Here is an 18,112-nt window from a genome sequence, read left to right as displayed (position 1 = left end):
GTAGCAGTTGCCCTTACTGTATACGTGTATATTCTTTTTTTTTTTTTATAAAATAATGTTTTATGGAAAACCACTCATGTAACATATATAAATATATCATAACAGTAAGTGGAAATTATTAAAAGAAAAACACATTGTATTCATTTATTAATGAACAGCATATAAAGTATTCTTTATATATTAAACTAAAGAACGATAAAATTAATTCAAAGTCAATTATATCATTTAGTTCACTATCTAATATGTTAATTTGAAGTGTAATGAAAATAATTCACAGTTAGTTATATATTAATTCAGTTATATCTAGAATTCAACTGTCTATTTATGAATGTATATATAAGAATAATGAATATAACAATAATTGGATATACATAAGTGAGGGTAAAATCTAAGTGAAGAGGAAGGAAAGAATGAGCTTGGAAGGGATAGCTCTTGATCCGAGCCCATACTGATCCCATCACAGAATCTAAGAAAATCAGGTTTCAACATAAATAATAATCAAATAATTTAAGATAAAGAAAATTGTATAGACTTATATATTTCAGAGTCAATGAAGTTCAACCAATTACACCATGTAGCATAATAATCTAATATATATATATATATATATATATATATATATATATATATATATATATTGTGACAGAGTCACTGGAAGGAGGCTAAATGGTAGAGGTATGTGTCCCAGGCTTCCAGGACTGTGTACGTTAAAAAACACAGGGAGAATGTGTAGATGTGTGGGTAAAGCTTCCCACAGGGTTTTTCCCTGCGCTAACAAAACATGGTAAGGGTCCATGGTGTTATGTATGGAGTAAGAGAAGGGTGTGCTCCATACATAAGGGCCAGTCCGGGTCTTGTGGCCTACCAGTCTCTAAACAGACTGATCAAGAGATGCACCTGTGTAAAGGCAGCCAGAATATGCAATCAGTGTCTCAGACCTGGGGAGGAGGTGCGTTGCCTCCTGAGAGACTGCTGTGGTGAGCAACAATACAAGTTTGATTTGTGTGTCGGACATAAGGTCCTGCACAGGAGAGAGGGCCTCCACAAATGTATAAGTTAGTAGCCAGACGGCTAGGATTTTGTTTATGTTTCATGTTGTTTGCAAGCTGGTGAATAAACTAGCTGTGGCTTTTAACCTGAAACCTCTGGACTTGTGTGGTTTACTGCTGCTGTTCGTCACCATCTTCCCTAAGGAGATGGTACCTATTCATATTATAGTGTATTTTTTAATTTAACATTCATGTTTTGTACCGTATATTGGGCCTAGTGTTGTATTATATACTGATCATTTGGAGCTGTAAACATGCCAGTGGTTGTTACTAGGTATGACAAAGGAAAGGGAAATTAGGATCATATGACTCTGGGCACTTTGACTACGCAAATATACGTAGCACTTAATTTAGAGAACAAGGATTCTAAATAATATCCATTGCTTTAATTCATAACTATTGGTATGCCAAATGTCACTGATATTCCTTTACCATCGCTAAATTATCAGAACTTTCTGACAAGTGCTGGACTCTAAAGGGTTATTTTGGTGATTACTCAGATATTTTTAATTGGATCATGTTCTTAGATAAATAGAGCTTGCATTGCTCTATTGTTGATTGAAATCAGAAAGATAAAATATTAATGGAGATTTTGAAATGGAGATTCAAATGCCCTTCATATTTTGGATGAGAACCATTATTTTATACTATAAAACCTCCAAGTTGAATGAAATTGAGCACTGTCGGCGACAATGAATTGATGAAGTCCTCACCTTTACTTGCTCATTTGAAGTCACTGCACAGAAGACTATTTCTGTGAATCCTTGACTTGGAAACATTCGAAAGCAGATGCCCCCAATTACACGTCCATCTTTGATTAAAGCAAGTGTTTTGTGTTTCCTTAAACAAAACCAAAAAAAAAAAAATCATTCTTTTTAGACATATTAGAAATGCTACTTAGTATGTTAATCAATATTTAGTACTCTCTATTGTAAAACCTATAAAAAAAAACTTGAAATTGAATACATTTAAATAATGTGCATTTTCTTATTCAACCATTCTTTCAGTTTTCAGAATCTGTAGACAGTCATCACTATCAGTTGGCACGTACATCTGCCCTGTAGCTGGTGCAAATAATACTGCTGAAAGAGACACCCAGGACTTGAATTGGCCGCATCTGCGTCGGCACACCCTTACTGTACATTGCCTACGTCTGTCTCTTCCCACCCCTGTTTCGCCCCTTCAAGTTGTAGGCTGTTGTGTAATTCGGGTTCAGAGATGAATTGCATGCAATTGCTTTAATTGGCAAATTGTCAGTTTCTGAGAAAGATACGGCACGCAAACGGACATACATCTCAATATGAATGAGACTCATAGTGAATAATAGTTTTGAAAGAAACACTTACTCAGTATTATGGACAAACTTTTTCCATGTTTTACACGGCTTCAAGAGTAATGGTTAGCTGTTCTAGAAAACTAGAACAGCTAACCATTACTCTCGAAGCTATTCTCTTTCAGTAACAAACATGCAAAGTCTATAAACATTATGGTAAGTAAACATACATTTTCATTTAAAAATATGTATAAAGAACTCACGGATCAAAGACAAGGCGAGTTATATACTCTTTAGGCATCCTAGGTAGTTGATGTGAGAAGACATTCTGTAAGCCAATCAGCCAAATCATGATCTTTTTGTTAGGTTTCTGGTTTAGAGAATTCCCGACCACATGGAACTCAATTACTCCCCTGCGTTCTTCCAGTCTAGCGGCTTCGTCTCTGGCAGAGATGGCAGATAGGAAGCTAGTCTTATGGAAAAAAAGAGAAAGTAATCATTCATGGAACAAGCACATTTTTTAAAAACATTTTATAAATGGTTTACTCATTTATACAAATCAATAAAAATGGTTGAACACTTTTTGTCAAAATTTGATTTATCTGGCAACTTATAAGGGTCATAGCTTATATGACTTTTATATTGAGTGCATGAATTATGTATATATTTCTCAGTGTAATTTTGTTTTACAGTTTACAAGACACCTGTATTGAAGTATTTAGTCAAACGATCTTGTGTAATAATAGCTAATACCCATTTTAGGAATAAGAAGGCCATTCTTCTTTTTTGGTAGTTTTACCTCTGGACCCAGCATGGCAGCTGGATCTGTAATTGTGGACATTACTTCATTGATCAATTCAATAGGAATGTCTCCTACAACTCTTGGTCTTTTGGAATCTTCTCCAGAAAATGGTTCACTGCTTTTCCTTTTGTCACCTATGAGATTAGACCAATTAGTCATGTTTGTCCTCATATTGTATTGTGTTAATGAGCATGGTGTACTGTTTAAAAATATTTTACTCTGATTCCTCAAGTTTTAGGCCTAATGTAGCTAGAACAGAGTGCCGTTGGTGTTACTACAGGGGTTAAGTATAAATCTATATAAAAAAAAAACCTACACTTGCCTGTAACCTGATCTGCTTGATTATTCCTCATGATATAACCCAAACACACAATATATGTGACTGAAATAACATTAAACACACACACAAAACAAATAAACTTCTTTGCAGAAGTTTGGACACTCCTAGTCAAATTGCATGTTTTGGGATTATGTAAATAACAAGATATTAACACAAGCTCTGCAAAGTAAAAATGTAAACATGACAAAATAACTTGTGTTGTCTTGGCAGCTGCCTATCAGGCCTACTTAAGGCCTTTTTGGTGTGGCTTACAAGCCAGTCACAGTAAGCTCCTGTACCTAGGAGGTGAGGGTGATTTTGATGATATATATATATATTTTTTTCATTTTAATACACATGTAGAAAAATAAAACTCTGACTGTGGCATGCACAAAGTTTGGGCACCCTATAAGTCAGGACATAGTAACACCTCTTTTGGTAATCACAGCTTCTAAACATTTCTTATAGTTAACTAAGAGTATTTCTATTATTCCATTAAAATTTTCCCCACTCTTCCTTGCAGAACTTTTCCAATTAGTAAATATTCTTAGGTCTTCTTGCATACACTGCATGTTTGAGATTTCCACAGATTTTCAATAAAATTCAAGTTGGGGGACTCTGAAGTCCACATCACTTTTTATCCTAACAAGTTTGTGACTTATCTAAGTATTGTCTTGGATACTGCAGATGTTAAGAATTAAGGGGCCTATTTATTAACAAGTGGCGATAACAATGATTTTTCTTTCCGTTGAAAAAAAATCAATTATCACTAAAATCTTGTTGAGCTAACTCAGCTGCCTACGTACTGCATATCCAGCAGCGTTAATGGATAAATTACTGCTTCACCAGTCCAGTTTCAGGGGATGTGCACATTTGTGACCTAGCTAGTTGGTTTATTAATTCATGTTATACTAACAGATAGGGGAGGAATTCAACTGCATGCAAAGTCCTTTCGGAGTCTCGCATGATGTGCTCCCGCATGTAACTCCGGTAAGTAAACCATCGCTGATTTAGTAGGTGAGGTGTAAGCAAAAGTCAGCTATGTTTTAGTACTGCAACATCCCACAAGGATCCCTGCATAAAGTCTGCTTGTGCAGAGGGAGATATTGGTATATCCTAGTCCAGCATTTTTGGCTAATTCAAACTTCATACTAGGCCCTGGCCAGAATCACAATGATAACCTATTAATTCACATGAACTCTCTCCTAAAGACAAAAAACAGATATAACTGTGCAATAATAAGGAAACTATTTTCGCATGATGTTGCATATGTTGGATGTATATAATTTTCATCTAATTTGTTACTTAAACACTTACCTAGGTTTGATTCCAGTGCTGGTTTAGCAGATGGACTCAAGCTTCCACTGTTGGGCTGCTCTATCACTGATGGGCTGGCCACAAAAGCAACTGTCCTTGCAATTGGAGGATTGGTAATAACTAAAATCAAAGAAGGTAAGATTTAGAGAGCAAAAATAGAATATATTTCTCTAACTTTTGTATATTAATTTTAATTTGAAGTTGTATTTTTTTTTAGACATTTTCTTTGCTTAGCCTACAATATGCAATTTGTTTCAACGGAGCACAAACAGTATACGCTCATATTGCTCCTTCTGCAAACGTCTCAGAAGTGGGTTACTTTCTCTGACTTTTTCAGAGTGACAGCAAATCAAGAATTCCTCATACAATTAAATGTTTTTGAACAACATATTTAACATTTGTGTTAAAAAGTCATATAAAAGTGAACTGGAATAAGACAAATAATTATGAGAAAAGAAGCATAATTATATTTTACTTATTTAGCTCTTCCTCATTTAGAGTATTTGGCAATACCTTACTACAGACCACAAATTTCAATGTGAAGGCTAAGTCTGAGGCTAAAATGTCACCATTAACAACATAACAAAATACACAGCACATTTTTAATAAATCCAAAACTCTACATGTCTAACAAAATACATTTATGATTCTTGAATTTTTTTAAAATAGCATTTTTCTTTTTATGAACACAACAACTTTTCCCAAATAGCATTAATACTATTCATTGATAATGTAATCAGTAATCATATCAGATTCTCAAACATTTTTTTTTATTTTTTAAATACCCTTCACACTTGTGGCCTCACATAATGTAATTGTTTGTTAACAAAGTTACCCGCTTGGATTCCAAGCTCATTCGTTCGAGAAGATGAAGACATAAACTCTTCATCCCATATAGGAGAATTTGAACTGTAAACTTCTTCCTCCAACATAGACAAAAATCTAAATGAGGTAAAAGAGAACCGTCAGTCATACAAAGTGGTAAATATATATTCTTGGACCAATTGTTTTAGCAGATGAACCTGTATAACATCACCACACTGATTTGACAGAATGTGCTCTTAGTTCGTAACTTGATTTGTTCTAGAGATGAAAATTACATTAATTCTAAGGAGCAGGGACCCAATACTTGGGAATGTACAAGGACAGTGCTGATTCAGTTATTGTGTACTAAAACTAGTTACCATGAATTCATAGTTTAGAATACATATATTATATACAATTATATATTATACAATATTAAATAAAAAAAAGTTCTTTCTCAAACATGCTCAGTTTAGTAACGAAATAAAATAATACAGTCCCTGTCACTGAAGCCAACTGTTTAAAATGATTGGTGGTGCTTATGTTACCGCACACCCCAATATGTCTAAAAAATGCCATGCAAAGACATGAGTGGCAGCAGTAGATTTGGGGGTGCTGAAGCACACACAACAACCACAGAATTGGCGCCTATGGTCCCTGTTACTATAGGTTTGAGGAAGAATGGAAAGATAACTGAAAAATAAACATTCATTTTTTATAAAAAAAAAAAAATAAAACAAAAATCAAAACAGTGGGTCAATTACTAACTGTAAATCATACACAGTGCAGGGCATCTATACTTGTACAATAGCTTCTACTCTTATGGGTTTATGAACTCAAAAGTGCATACCTCTTTCACTCTATATCTGCTATGGCATTTTGTGGGGTGTTATTAGGATGTTATAGAATAGGGTGTGCATATTCTTACAGTTATACCTATAGTTATAGGTGTGCATATTCTTATACACATCATCATCTTAGGGTCTCCATCCTTCATTTGAAATTATCATTTTTTCTTCTAAATGACTGATTACTTAACCATAAGTGTACTACAGTAACATGAAAGCAAGGAGGCACCAGGGCTTCCTTCATTCTATGACAAATATTCACATTTTGTATAATAGAATGTATTGATGTACTTGATCGTATTCTCTATTACTCATGGTACCACAAGCTGTGGTTAAAAGCAGGAATTTCCCAATTGTATTGGTGAAGGATTTTGCAGGCCCACTTGTAGGTCTGTAATATATCCAATAAAGTCAGAAATCCATTTAAATAAATGCAATATCTAGCACTTCCATATCATTATTGCTCATTTCTACACATTATACATTCACTGTAAATGCTGTTTTTTGAATGATGTGTGTCAGCTTTGTTATCAACCCCAGATGTCAGCTAGAATTCCTTCTCTACTGTTTTAAACACAACAGCGCTGGGGCAATTTTCGAATGTGTCCATATAGCTAGATATATCAAGTATACTTTTATCACGTCAGTTTACACAGAACAAGACAAGTGTTATTGGCAGTGTGTCATACTTTGGAAAATGGGTCAATATTAACGTTCTCTTCTCCTGTGGAAGCTTATCTTTCTCCTGCCTGGCTTGCTCAAGCAGCTGCCGTCTCATTACTGTGAACACGGAAAGCAGGAATGTACGGCCAAACACCTGTGTCGTTTCATATCGGTGCAAGCTGTCGCAGAACTGGGGGACATTGCAGAAACAGAGCCACCTACGGTATCAGAAACAAGCAGGTCATCATATTTCCTGTTATATGGTTTACAAGAGACATCTCACTAATAGCACTTTATTATTTTTTTTAAGATATGTGCAAAAATTATATAAAGAGCATTCAATGAGGGCCACTTAGAAATTACAAGTTGTTATAAGAGGAAATATTTCTTGTAACATTCAAAATTATATGTGTAAATGTTGCAATCCTGTTACTGGACATTTTTAACTCCTCATGCCTTCTTAATAGGCCCCTCAATAGGAAGGAACTAAGTATTTGACACTTGTTAATACTGATTTTGAATATGCATAATTTTTATAATATAGCCTTTTGTGAATTAGCAGTACTATCCGTTAGGTAATTTCAGAATATGGGAGAAACTTATCCATTTTAGGATATGGAAATAATGAACCATGCATTGAATAACAAAAAATGGATTCCATTACACTGTGAGGAACATCATATATTAACTAACCTACATTACTGCATTTCTAAGAATGAAAATCCAGTTAAGTTAGAGATATTCACTAACATAAAACTGTCCCAAAGGATATTATATTAGGTATCATTTTTTAACATACTTTAGATTTAAATAGGAAGGAGAATGGGAGTTTTAAAATGAATAAGAGTGTGTGTATGTGTATATATATATATATATATATAATGTATGTGCAATAGTTAAATTTGATATTTGCCCTTGGTTATGCAGAGATAGATTGTATTGCTATAGCCCATTGTAAAAAGGATAGTGTTACTATGTAGCTGTGATATAACCCATGGTTCTGGGAAATTCACTGCAGTCAATTATGCATACTGAAAGTCCATGGGCTAAAGGTAGAATATAAAGGACGGCATCAAGATACAACACATCCCCTGATGAAGTCACTACAGGTGACGAAACGTGTTGGGAGAATCAGAGCAAGCCACGTATCTTATCACACCCCCTGACATCACGGGGTCCCCCTTGCCTTTTGAACTGAGCCGCGGCCAGATCACCGCACTGCACTAGTGCTTAGAGCGGACTGAGGACACATTACATGACGGAGGGGTAGATGTAAAGAAACCTTTTTTTTAACAATCACCCAAATGTGAGTGTATTTTATTATTATTTTAGTCAATAAACCATGTAAAAATCATATTGCACCTCAAGCTCTTTCCCTTTCTATCCCCTCTCTTATATCAATCTGTCTATGCTGATGGTTACTGAGGGAGAAGGAGGAAACATGTGGAACGAACTGAACTTTTGAAAACATATGTGGAAGATTACCCGAACTGGGACTTTATTTTGTGGACCTTTTTAAACTGGAATTTTGTTACATAAAGTTTGCAATTTACAATTACAATTTTGTGAAAACATATAGAGTTAGCACTTACGTTATATACAAGGAATACAAAAGGTATTGATTGATGCATGTCTAAGCAAGATCTTGTCTTGTCTGTGAAAGAGGGATTGCATATTCATTTTCATATATGCCCGCTCCTTTCATGAGCCCTAATTCTAGTTATTAGGGGCACTATATGGTTCCTTATGTGAATATTCCCTTTCCCTATGCGCCCAGTCTCAAACCAATCTTTTTCTTCTTAATCCACTATTGGGGAAGATCAGGCTTTTCCCTGATTGGGACAGTGGTAGCATCAAAACCCTATCCCCTAACCTTTTAAAGGAGCGCTTATCGATCACCTCACTTGGATTGTTGATAAATGAGTTGAGTGTTAGTTCCCTCTGCTCATAAAAGAGAAACTATTCTTAATGCATGCATAACAATGCAGCAAGATTGCCATTTTAGTTTTCTCTCTAACACCACACCGAAGAAAAGAAAGGTCCAACCAAAATGATTACATACATAGTACCCTAAACTTTACAGATGCTGCCAAACTCCATACATTCCATCAGTACATTTGATTTACATGTGAGCCTGAGAAACATTTACTTGTCCTCACAAAATCTTTGCTGGGCAGGAAAATCTTGGTGGCCAGATTACCAAGTAGCACTCGGTTCCTTGGGTTGTACATTATCATTGGATGAGAGTTTTTATATCTGGCTTGCTCTAATCAGATTTCATTCAAACTAACACTGCTATAGAACATCCGCTTTAGCTACAGTCAGTATGTTATTATTGCTCACAGTTGTGCGATTTCTTAAGTTCTAATGCTTTCATATAACTTTTACACATTTGTAAATGTGAATTTAGTAGTAAATTTATCACAGCATCTTACTTTTTTGTTATACTTTAAGACTTCTTGCACTGGCATGGGAGAATGTTTTACATCCATTAGCCGATTGGGATGTAGACATAGAGGTCTATTTAGTATTAAGTAGCTTTCTAGTTTTCTGTCGCTGCTTATCGATAGGAGGACAATTACTTGTACCGCCAATGTCCTTATTAAATTGGCTTCAACATGCAAAGCATGGGGAAGGCCTCTCCAGAGAGTCCTGGCGAATACTATGTCTGACGATAAGTAACACCGGCCTGAGGGCTTTGAGAAATAGGGAGAAAACTTCAGCAAAAACTCCCATTTTCTCTGGAGAAAGGGATTTTCTCCTTATCATTAATAGGCCCCAGAGGCTCATAGACAAACCGAGGGGGAGGGGATTCCTGGTGCCTGGAAACCCCCCTCCAAGCCTGGGGCACTGTGCAATTGAGGTGGCTGGACCCTGCTCCCGATTCACACAGCTCTGTTTAAAAAGGGAGATCTGCATGTACCTAACAGTAGTGCACGCACATTGCCCATGTATATTATAGGGATAAGAAGAGTTGGAGAGCAGCCAAGCACTGTCTAAAATTATAGCCACGCCCCCATGAATGCTGGTCACGCCCACTGGTGGAGTGGTGTGGAAACCCCTCTCTACAAATCCTGCGTTTGCCCCATAGGTTATAATATATATTCAAGCTTTTAAATTGAACACAGAGGGAAAATTAAAGGTATCTGTTACCTATACATAGTGAAGGCAGCCACAACATGAGGATGCAGTTTTATCAATTCGTTAGGAACCAGTGTAATCACTGAGGTAATTTGCTCCTAGGAAATTGAGGATGGTTAGAATGACATTATACTAAAATATTACTGGTTTGCTATTGCCTATGTTCATATTGCTAAATGCAAATATTAAAAGTAAGTGTAATCTGGGCAGAATTACTTATTAATGTGCTTCCACAGAGCAAAACAGTACATAAAAAAGAACCATATTAATAAATAGGCTATAATTGCTGGACAAAGAACATTACCTTGTATAATTTACTTTATAATCAGCAGTGTCATCAGTCGGAGATCTCTGTTTTCGTTGTGAAGGAGTTTCTAGGTGCCAGTAGTTAATGCGATTCAGAAACATTTTTGCCAGCTCTATAATAGTTTGTCTTTCTTTGGCCGGTAGATGACTAAATTTGTACTGTACAAAATTATTTACACCCTGTAAAGAAAGAAAGCAAAAAGATTCAAAAATAAAGATGCTATAGCCATACACTTTTAATAATATTGTGCAAACAGGAGATGTGCTAAAACCTATAGCGAGTGCTAGTTTTTATTACTCAGAATTATACCAATGAAAGGAAATATATAATTTGTTGCTGTGGATTCAGCCCTTTTCTGCTATTTTTTTTTAAATCAGGTAAGACTTTATTGTATTTTTTATCTTTTCTTAACATTCTAAACACTACAACAAAAAAGAAAGCCCATAACAGAAGGCTAAAGCCCCAACTATATCCCACACAGTGATACAGGTATCATAAAATACACATACACAATAGGATCAAAAAAAAAAAAATAAAAAAAAAAAGCATTGACATTCAGATTTTCAAGCCAAGGTATGCACACCTTCCACATTTTCAAGATACAGTAAAATAATAATACATTTTTGATAATACAGAGTATAATCGTTGACTTTAATGACATATCACTAAGTGGCTGGATGTCTGCCCCAAGCATTACATTAGGAGAGCTCCACCTCCCTCAATCCTTCCGTGACATATGGGGATATCCTCCATCTGTACCATATTCTCTCGTACTTATCCACTAGGTTCCTGCTAGTGTACATGAATCTTTCATGGCCGACTGTATCATTAACAAGGTCGATCCAGTTATTCAAAGTCGGACCTTCAGGTGCCATCCATTTCCTAGCTATCACCACCTTTGCTAACATGAGTAGTGTGTTAATAAGCAGTCTAATAAGTCTACGGGTTTTCTTGCTCAAGCCTAAGCCAAACATACAGAGTTTTGGAGTCAAGGCCACTACTCCCACCTCCAGTCTTTTAATACAATCCTCCACCTTTCCCCAAAAGGATGAGACCAGCGGACATTCCCAAATCATATGCCAAAAGTCCCCTTTCTCGCTCCTACATCTGGGACACAGAACCCTCTGACCCCCATCAAACTTAGAAAGCCGAAGAGGGGTGAGATATGCTCTGTGTAACAGAAAGAACTGGACCTGGCGAAATTTGATTGATGCAGTGACCTCTTTCGGGCTACATAACACCACATTCCATGCTTTGTCACTAAGACGCCCCAGATCACCCTCCCACCTGCATCGCAGCTCCGGCAAGCCCCCTTCACCCGATCCTTCCATCAATATTGAATACAAAAATGAAATTTGCCGCCTTTGGCCCAACCTTGAGAGTTGCACCCTTAATGAATCCACACTAAAGCTCGGGGCAGCTTCCCGAAACTGCGAGGCCAGAGCATGTCTTAACTGCAAATATCTATAAAAGTAACCCCTAGGTATCTCATATAAACTCTGAAGTTGCTCAAATGAATATAATATTCCACTCTCATACAGTTGTCCAATATGTATTATGTTATAAATTCGCCAAGCTCCAGCTCCCTCCATCCTAATCAATTCTCCAAAATCCAAATTATCCCAAAGTGGAGTGCACGGGTCCAAGTCCAATCCACCCCCAAGCTGGGATGATAGTCGCCAAATTTTCATGGCCTGTACTAACAAAGGGGGGTCCCTCACAGCCTTTCTTCCAGCCAGAAGAAACTGCACACGCATATGACTAGAGCCTGTCTCAGAAACTAAAAAGTCATGCAAATCTACACCCAACCGCGACCGGAACCATACCTCAATATGTGTCAACTGGGAGGCAAAATAATAAAGCCGTAGATTTGGCAAAGCCAGGCCCCCTGATCCTCGGGAACGATATAAGGTGGTAAGCTTAACTCTTGCTCTCTTGCCTGCCCACACCAAAGAGGCCATGAGACGTTCAATGTAGCGAAATATGCTATGGGGGATATATACCGGTGACTGCTGTAAAACATACAAAAACTTTGGTTGAATTATCATTTTGATCAAATTAATTCTACCTGTGACCGACAATGGCAGCTGCTTCCATACCCCAATCCGGCTCTTAAGATAGTCAATCTGAGGCTGAACATTACACTGGATATATTGACCCATATCACTAGAAATCCAGATACCAAGATATTTAAATATCGGGGCCCATTTAAGAGGAGTCTGCAAAACTTGCCCCGTAGGGCAGGTACCCTTAATCGGAGTTACACTGGATTTACTCCAATTAATCAAAAGCCCCGAGTACCTACCGAACACCGAGACCACACGGAGTAAAATTGGCAATGCTTTATCAGGATATGACACAAAAAGCAGCATATCATCTGCATAAAGGGCAATCTTGTCCGTCCTGCAACCCATTCGTAATCCAGTGATATCTGACTGCATTCTAATCACACATGCCAATGGCTCTATGGCCAGAGCAAACAGAGTGGGGGACAGAGGGCACCCCTGTCTGGTACCTCTGCCCATAACAAACTGACGAGACACAAAGCCATTTACACAGACTCTAGCTGTAGGGCAAGAGTACAGCAGTCGAACCCACTGAATAAAAACCGGGCCAAACCCGAATTTCAACAGCACCGCCCACAAGTACCTCCACTCCACCGAGTCAAAGGCCCTAGCAGCATCTAAGGACACCACCACCGCCTCCTCATCCGCAGGGTGGGGCAGCTGCAGATGACAAAAAAGCCTACGCAAATTTATAGCGGTAGATTTTCCCGGCATAAACCCAGTTTGGTCAGGATGCACTACCTCACTAATCACCCGGTTCAAACGTGTCGCCAAAATTTTTGCCAAAATCTTAATATCCGTTGTCAGTAACGATATCGGTCTGTATGACTCTGGAAACAAGGGATCCTTTCCCGCTTTAGGGATAAGGACTATAAGGGCTTCAGACATAGACGGAGACACACACCCCTGATCTCTAAAGCTTGTAAATATGTCTTTCAAACGAGGCACAAAGAACCCCAGATGTTTCTTATACAACTCTATGGGTATCCCATCTATGCCCGGAGCCCTGCCATTTGGAAACGAGGCTATCGCAGCTACAATCTCCTCATCAGTAATTGACACATCCAAACTTTCTCTACCATCTGCACTCAGTTCAGGTAAGGAAACATCCGCTAAATACACGTCCAAATCAAAGTCTGAGTACTCAGCTCTTGACGCATAAGCATCCTTAAAATACACATAAAAAACATCACTGATCTCTTCAGTCAAGGTATGCACAACACCCAAAGTATCTGTAACACCCTCCACTACAGCAGCCGCCCCTTCTGACCTAGCTAAATAAGCCAAAAACCTACCACATTTATCCGCTTCAAAATATTGAGTATGCTTAACAAATAACAACTTACGCCTTGATTTATCTAACAAGTAATCCGACCATTCTCTCTGTACCGCCAGCCAAGCCATCCTATCAGAAGCCACATGAGAAGAGAGATACACCTCCTCCAACCGCACAACCTCTTTTTCCAATCTATCACCTTTCAACCTAGACTCTCTTTTGAAACAATTAATACTTCTGATTAAGGAACCTCTTAAAAAAGCCTTAAATGAGTCCCAGACAAGAGGCGGGGCCGCCGTGTCCGCATTAGTAACAAAGTACTCCTCCCATTGGGATTCTAAAGTATTTCCGTCTTGCAATAATGTCAACCAAAAGGGGTTAAGCCTCCAAAATGCTTGACCCCGAGACACAGTAAGCCTAACTGTTAATACCAATGGAGAATGATCTGAAATCCCCCTTGGTAAATATGCAACATCGGAGACAGCCGGCAGTAACTCCTTTGATACAAGTCCTAGATCTATTCGGGAGAAAGCATTATATGAAGTGGAATAACAGGAGAAACAGACCTCTGCCGGATGCCTCAGACGCCACACATCCACCAAACCCATCTCTTCCACCACATCAGCAAATTTTGTTTTTTTGGCATATGTAGTATCCCCCACCTCCCTCCACCTATCAACATTAGAATCCATCACATTATTGAAATCCCCACAGCAAATCACTGGAGTATCAGGAGAAAGAGAAATAAAATCACTGCACTTTTTTAGGACCTCCCCACTATAAGGGGGGGGAACATATACCGACAGTAAGTTTATACGCTTAGAATCAAAAATGCCTCTCACAAAAACATATCTACCTAATGGGTCTGACTCCACCATTTCCAAAATAAAATTTACTTTCTTACGTATAAGGAGAGATACCCCCCTAGAATGACCTGTATGAGTAGCATGGTATGCCCACCCAACCCACGGTTTCTTAAGGGCCATCACTTTACCTCCCACTAAATGAGTTTCAGTTAAACATATAACATCTGCCTCATACTTTTTCAATTGGGATATGACCAAAGACCGTTTAATTTTATCATTTAGACCTCTAACATTCCAAGTCAGGATTTTAATAGACCCCCTATCCATCTTCCCAGTCGCCATAACACAAGGGAATACATATGTGACATTTCCACATAAACGTCAACCCCCTCCAGCCCAGACAGACACCCAGCCACCAGCCAACCACATTAGCATATAACAAAATAGTCAATTTCATCATCCAGAAGTATTTGCATAAAGATAAAGTGCCACACCCGTCACTGCGTTGAAAAAACCTACCCCTCCCTACCCTATTCAAACAACCCCCCTCCCCGTATATCCACCCCCAACTTAGACATACCTGGATCCCCTTATAACTATCCCGCATCCCCTTACACAGCGCACACACCTATCTCCACACACTTATGGAAATACTCGTATGCACCGAAAAAAAAGGAGAGGGAAACCACGACCCTTTAAGCAAGGGAAGCTCCCCAGCCCACAAAATCACCCCTAGTACTCCTCTAACCCTCCATACCAAGACCATCCATTAACACCAACCATAAGATCCAGCAGTTTTAAGTAAAATAACCTTATAACTAACATTATCATAAGCAACCAAATACCTACAATATTAATCACAACATTTCAGTTATATATGAACATGAATCAAGTGATAAACATTACCGGAGTAAGTTTCAAACATTACAACTATCAAAAGCACACATTCCTCAATAGCACCATCTCGGTTCTTGAAGCATAACTCAGACATTTTAACTATCTGAAGCATACAATTTCTAACAGCATCATTTCAGTCCAGGAGATCCATACGTCACCAAAGATATCTTCAATCCGGACGAATACCACTAGGAGCTCTCCTGTCCAACCAATTAGTCGCCTCCGACGGAGATCCAAAGAAATGAGTTATTCCATCTGCAACCACACGCAATCTAGCCGGGAAAAGCATAGCATACGGCAGCTGCATCTCACGAAGGCGATGCTTCACCTGTATAAACTGGGCTCTGCTCTTTTGTACATCCCCCGAAAAGTCAGGAAACACAGCCACTCTTTGGTTTTGGTACAGTAGGGGGCCCTTGGTCCGAGCCAGGCGGAGAATAGCATCCCGATCAAAGATTCAAAAATAAAGATGCTATAGCCATACACTTTTAATAATATTGTGCAAACAGGAGATGTGCTAAAACCTATAGCGAGTGCTAGTTTTTATTACTCAGAATTATACCAATGAAAGGAAATATATAATTTGTTGCTGTGGATTCAGCCCTTTTCTGCTATTTTTTTTTAAATCAGGTAAGACTTTATTGTATTTTTTATCTTTTCTTAACATTCTAAACACTACAACAAAAAAGAAAGCCCATAACAGAAGGCTAAAGCCCCAACTATATCCCACACAGTGATACAGGTATCATAAAATACACATACACAATAGGATCAAAAAATAAAAAATAAAAAAAAAAAGCATTGACATTCAGATTTTCAAGCCAAGGTATGCACACCTTCCACATTTTCAAGATACAGTAAAATAATAATACATTTTTGATAATACAGAGTATAATCGTTGACTTTAATGACATATCACTAAGTGGCTGGATGTCTGCCCCAAGCATTACATTAGGAGAGCTCCACCTCCCTCAATCCTTCCGTGACATATGGGGATATCCTCCATCTGTACCATATTCTCTCGTACTTATCCACTAGGTTCCTGCTAGTGTACATGAATCTTTCATGGCCGACTGTATCATTAACAAGGTCGATCCAGTTATTCAAAGTCGGACCTTCAGGTGCCATCCATTTCCTAGCTATCACCACCTTTGCTAACATGAGTAGTGTGTTAATAAGCAGTCTAATAAGTCTACGGGTTTTCTTGCTCAAGCCTAAGCCAAACATACAGAGTTTTGGAGTCAAGGCCACTACTCCCACCTCCAGTCTTTTAATACAATCCTCCACCTTTCCCCAAAAGGATGAGACCAGCGGACATTCCCAAATCATATGCCAAAAGTCCCCTTTCTCGCTCCTACATCTGGGACACAGAACCCTCTGACCCCCATCAAACTTAGAAAGCCGAAGAGGGGTGAGATATGCTCTGTGTAACAGAAAGAACTGGACCTGGCGAAATTTGATTGATGCAGTGACCTCTTTCGGGCTACATAACACCACATTCCATGCTTTGTCACTAAGACGCCCCAGATCACCCTCCCACCTGCATCGCAGCTCCGGCAAGCCCCCTTCACCCGATCCTTCCATCAATATTGAATACAAAAATGAAATTTGCCGCCTTTGGCCCAACCTTGAGAGTTGCACCCTTAATGAATCCACACTAAAGCTCGGGGCAGCTTCCCGAAACTGCGAGGCCAGAGCATGTCTTAACTGCAAATATCTATAAAAGTAACCCCTAGGTATCTCATATAAACTCTGAAGTTGCTCAAATGAATATAATATTCCACTCTCATACAGTTGTCCAATATGTATTATGTTATAAATTCGCCAAGCTCCAGCTCCCTCCATCCTAATCAATTCTCCAAAATCCAAATTATCCCAAAGTGGAGTGCACGGGTCCAAGTCCAATCCACCCCCAAGCTGGGATGATAGTCGCCAAATTTTCATGGCCTGTACTAACAAAGGGGGGTCCCTCACAGCCTTTCTTCCAGCCAGAAGAAACTGCACACGCATATGACTAGAGCCTGTCTCAGAAACTAAAAAGTCATGCAAATCTACACCCAACCGCGACCGGAACCATACCTCAATATGTGTCAACTGGGAGGCAAAATAATAAAGCCGTAGATTTGGCAAAGCCAGGCCCCCTGATCCTCGGGAACGATATAAGGTGGTAAGCTTAACTCTTGCTCTCTTGCCTGCCCACACCAAAGAGGCCATGAGACGTTCAATGTAGCGAAATATGCTATGGGGGATATATACCGGTGACTGCTGTAAAACATACAAAAACTTTGGTTGAATTATCATTTTGATCAAATTAATTCTACCTGTGACCGACAATGGCAGCTGCTTCCATACCCCAATCCGGCTCTTAAGATAGTCAATCTGAGGCTGAACATTACACTGGATATATTGACCCATATCACTAGAAATCCAGATACCAAGATATTTAAATATCGGGGCCCATTTAAGAGGAGTCTGCAAAACTTGCCCCGTAGGGCAGGTACCCTTAATCGGAGTTACACTGGATTTACTCCAATTAATCAAAAG

The 18,112-nt window shown here is 38.5% G+C and overlaps 1 protein-coding gene across 4 annotated transcripts in view; it reads right to left on the bottom strand.

Moving 5' to 3' along the window:
• Positions 1 to 18,112, bottom strand: part of KAT2B (lysine acetyltransferase 2B) — an 80,143-nt gene that overhangs the window by 16,894 nt on the left and 45,137 nt on the right. For all 4 annotated transcript variants that reach the window (XM_075212328.1, XM_075212326.1, XM_075212325.1 and 1 more), the window contains exons 5-11: positions 10,521 to 10,702; positions 7,102 to 7,293; positions 5,596 to 5,702; positions 4,761 to 4,880; positions 3,122 to 3,258; positions 2,586 to 2,794; positions 1,763 to 1,889 (exon numbers count right to left, since the gene is read on the bottom strand). In XM_075212328.1, the coding sequence (XP_075068429.1) occupies positions 1,763 to 1,889; positions 2,586 to 2,794; positions 3,122 to 3,258; positions 4,761 to 4,880; positions 5,596 to 5,702; positions 7,102 to 7,293; positions 10,521 to 10,702 (1,074 nt within the window). The remainder of the gene's footprint in view (positions 1 to 1,762; positions 1,890 to 2,585; positions 2,795 to 3,121; positions 3,259 to 4,760; positions 4,881 to 5,595; positions 5,703 to 7,101; positions 7,294 to 10,520; positions 10,703 to 18,112) is intronic.

Source organism: Mixophyes fleayi, chromosome 5 (assembly GCF_038048845.1).
Source record: "Mixophyes fleayi isolate aMixFle1 chromosome 5, aMixFle1.hap1, whole genome shotgun sequence".
Taxonomy (NCBI): Eukaryota; Metazoa; Chordata; class Amphibia; order Anura; family Limnodynastidae; genus Mixophyes; species Mixophyes fleayi.
Note: the sequence above shows the minus strand (reverse complement) of the source record. Positions and strands in the feature narration are given on the sequence as shown.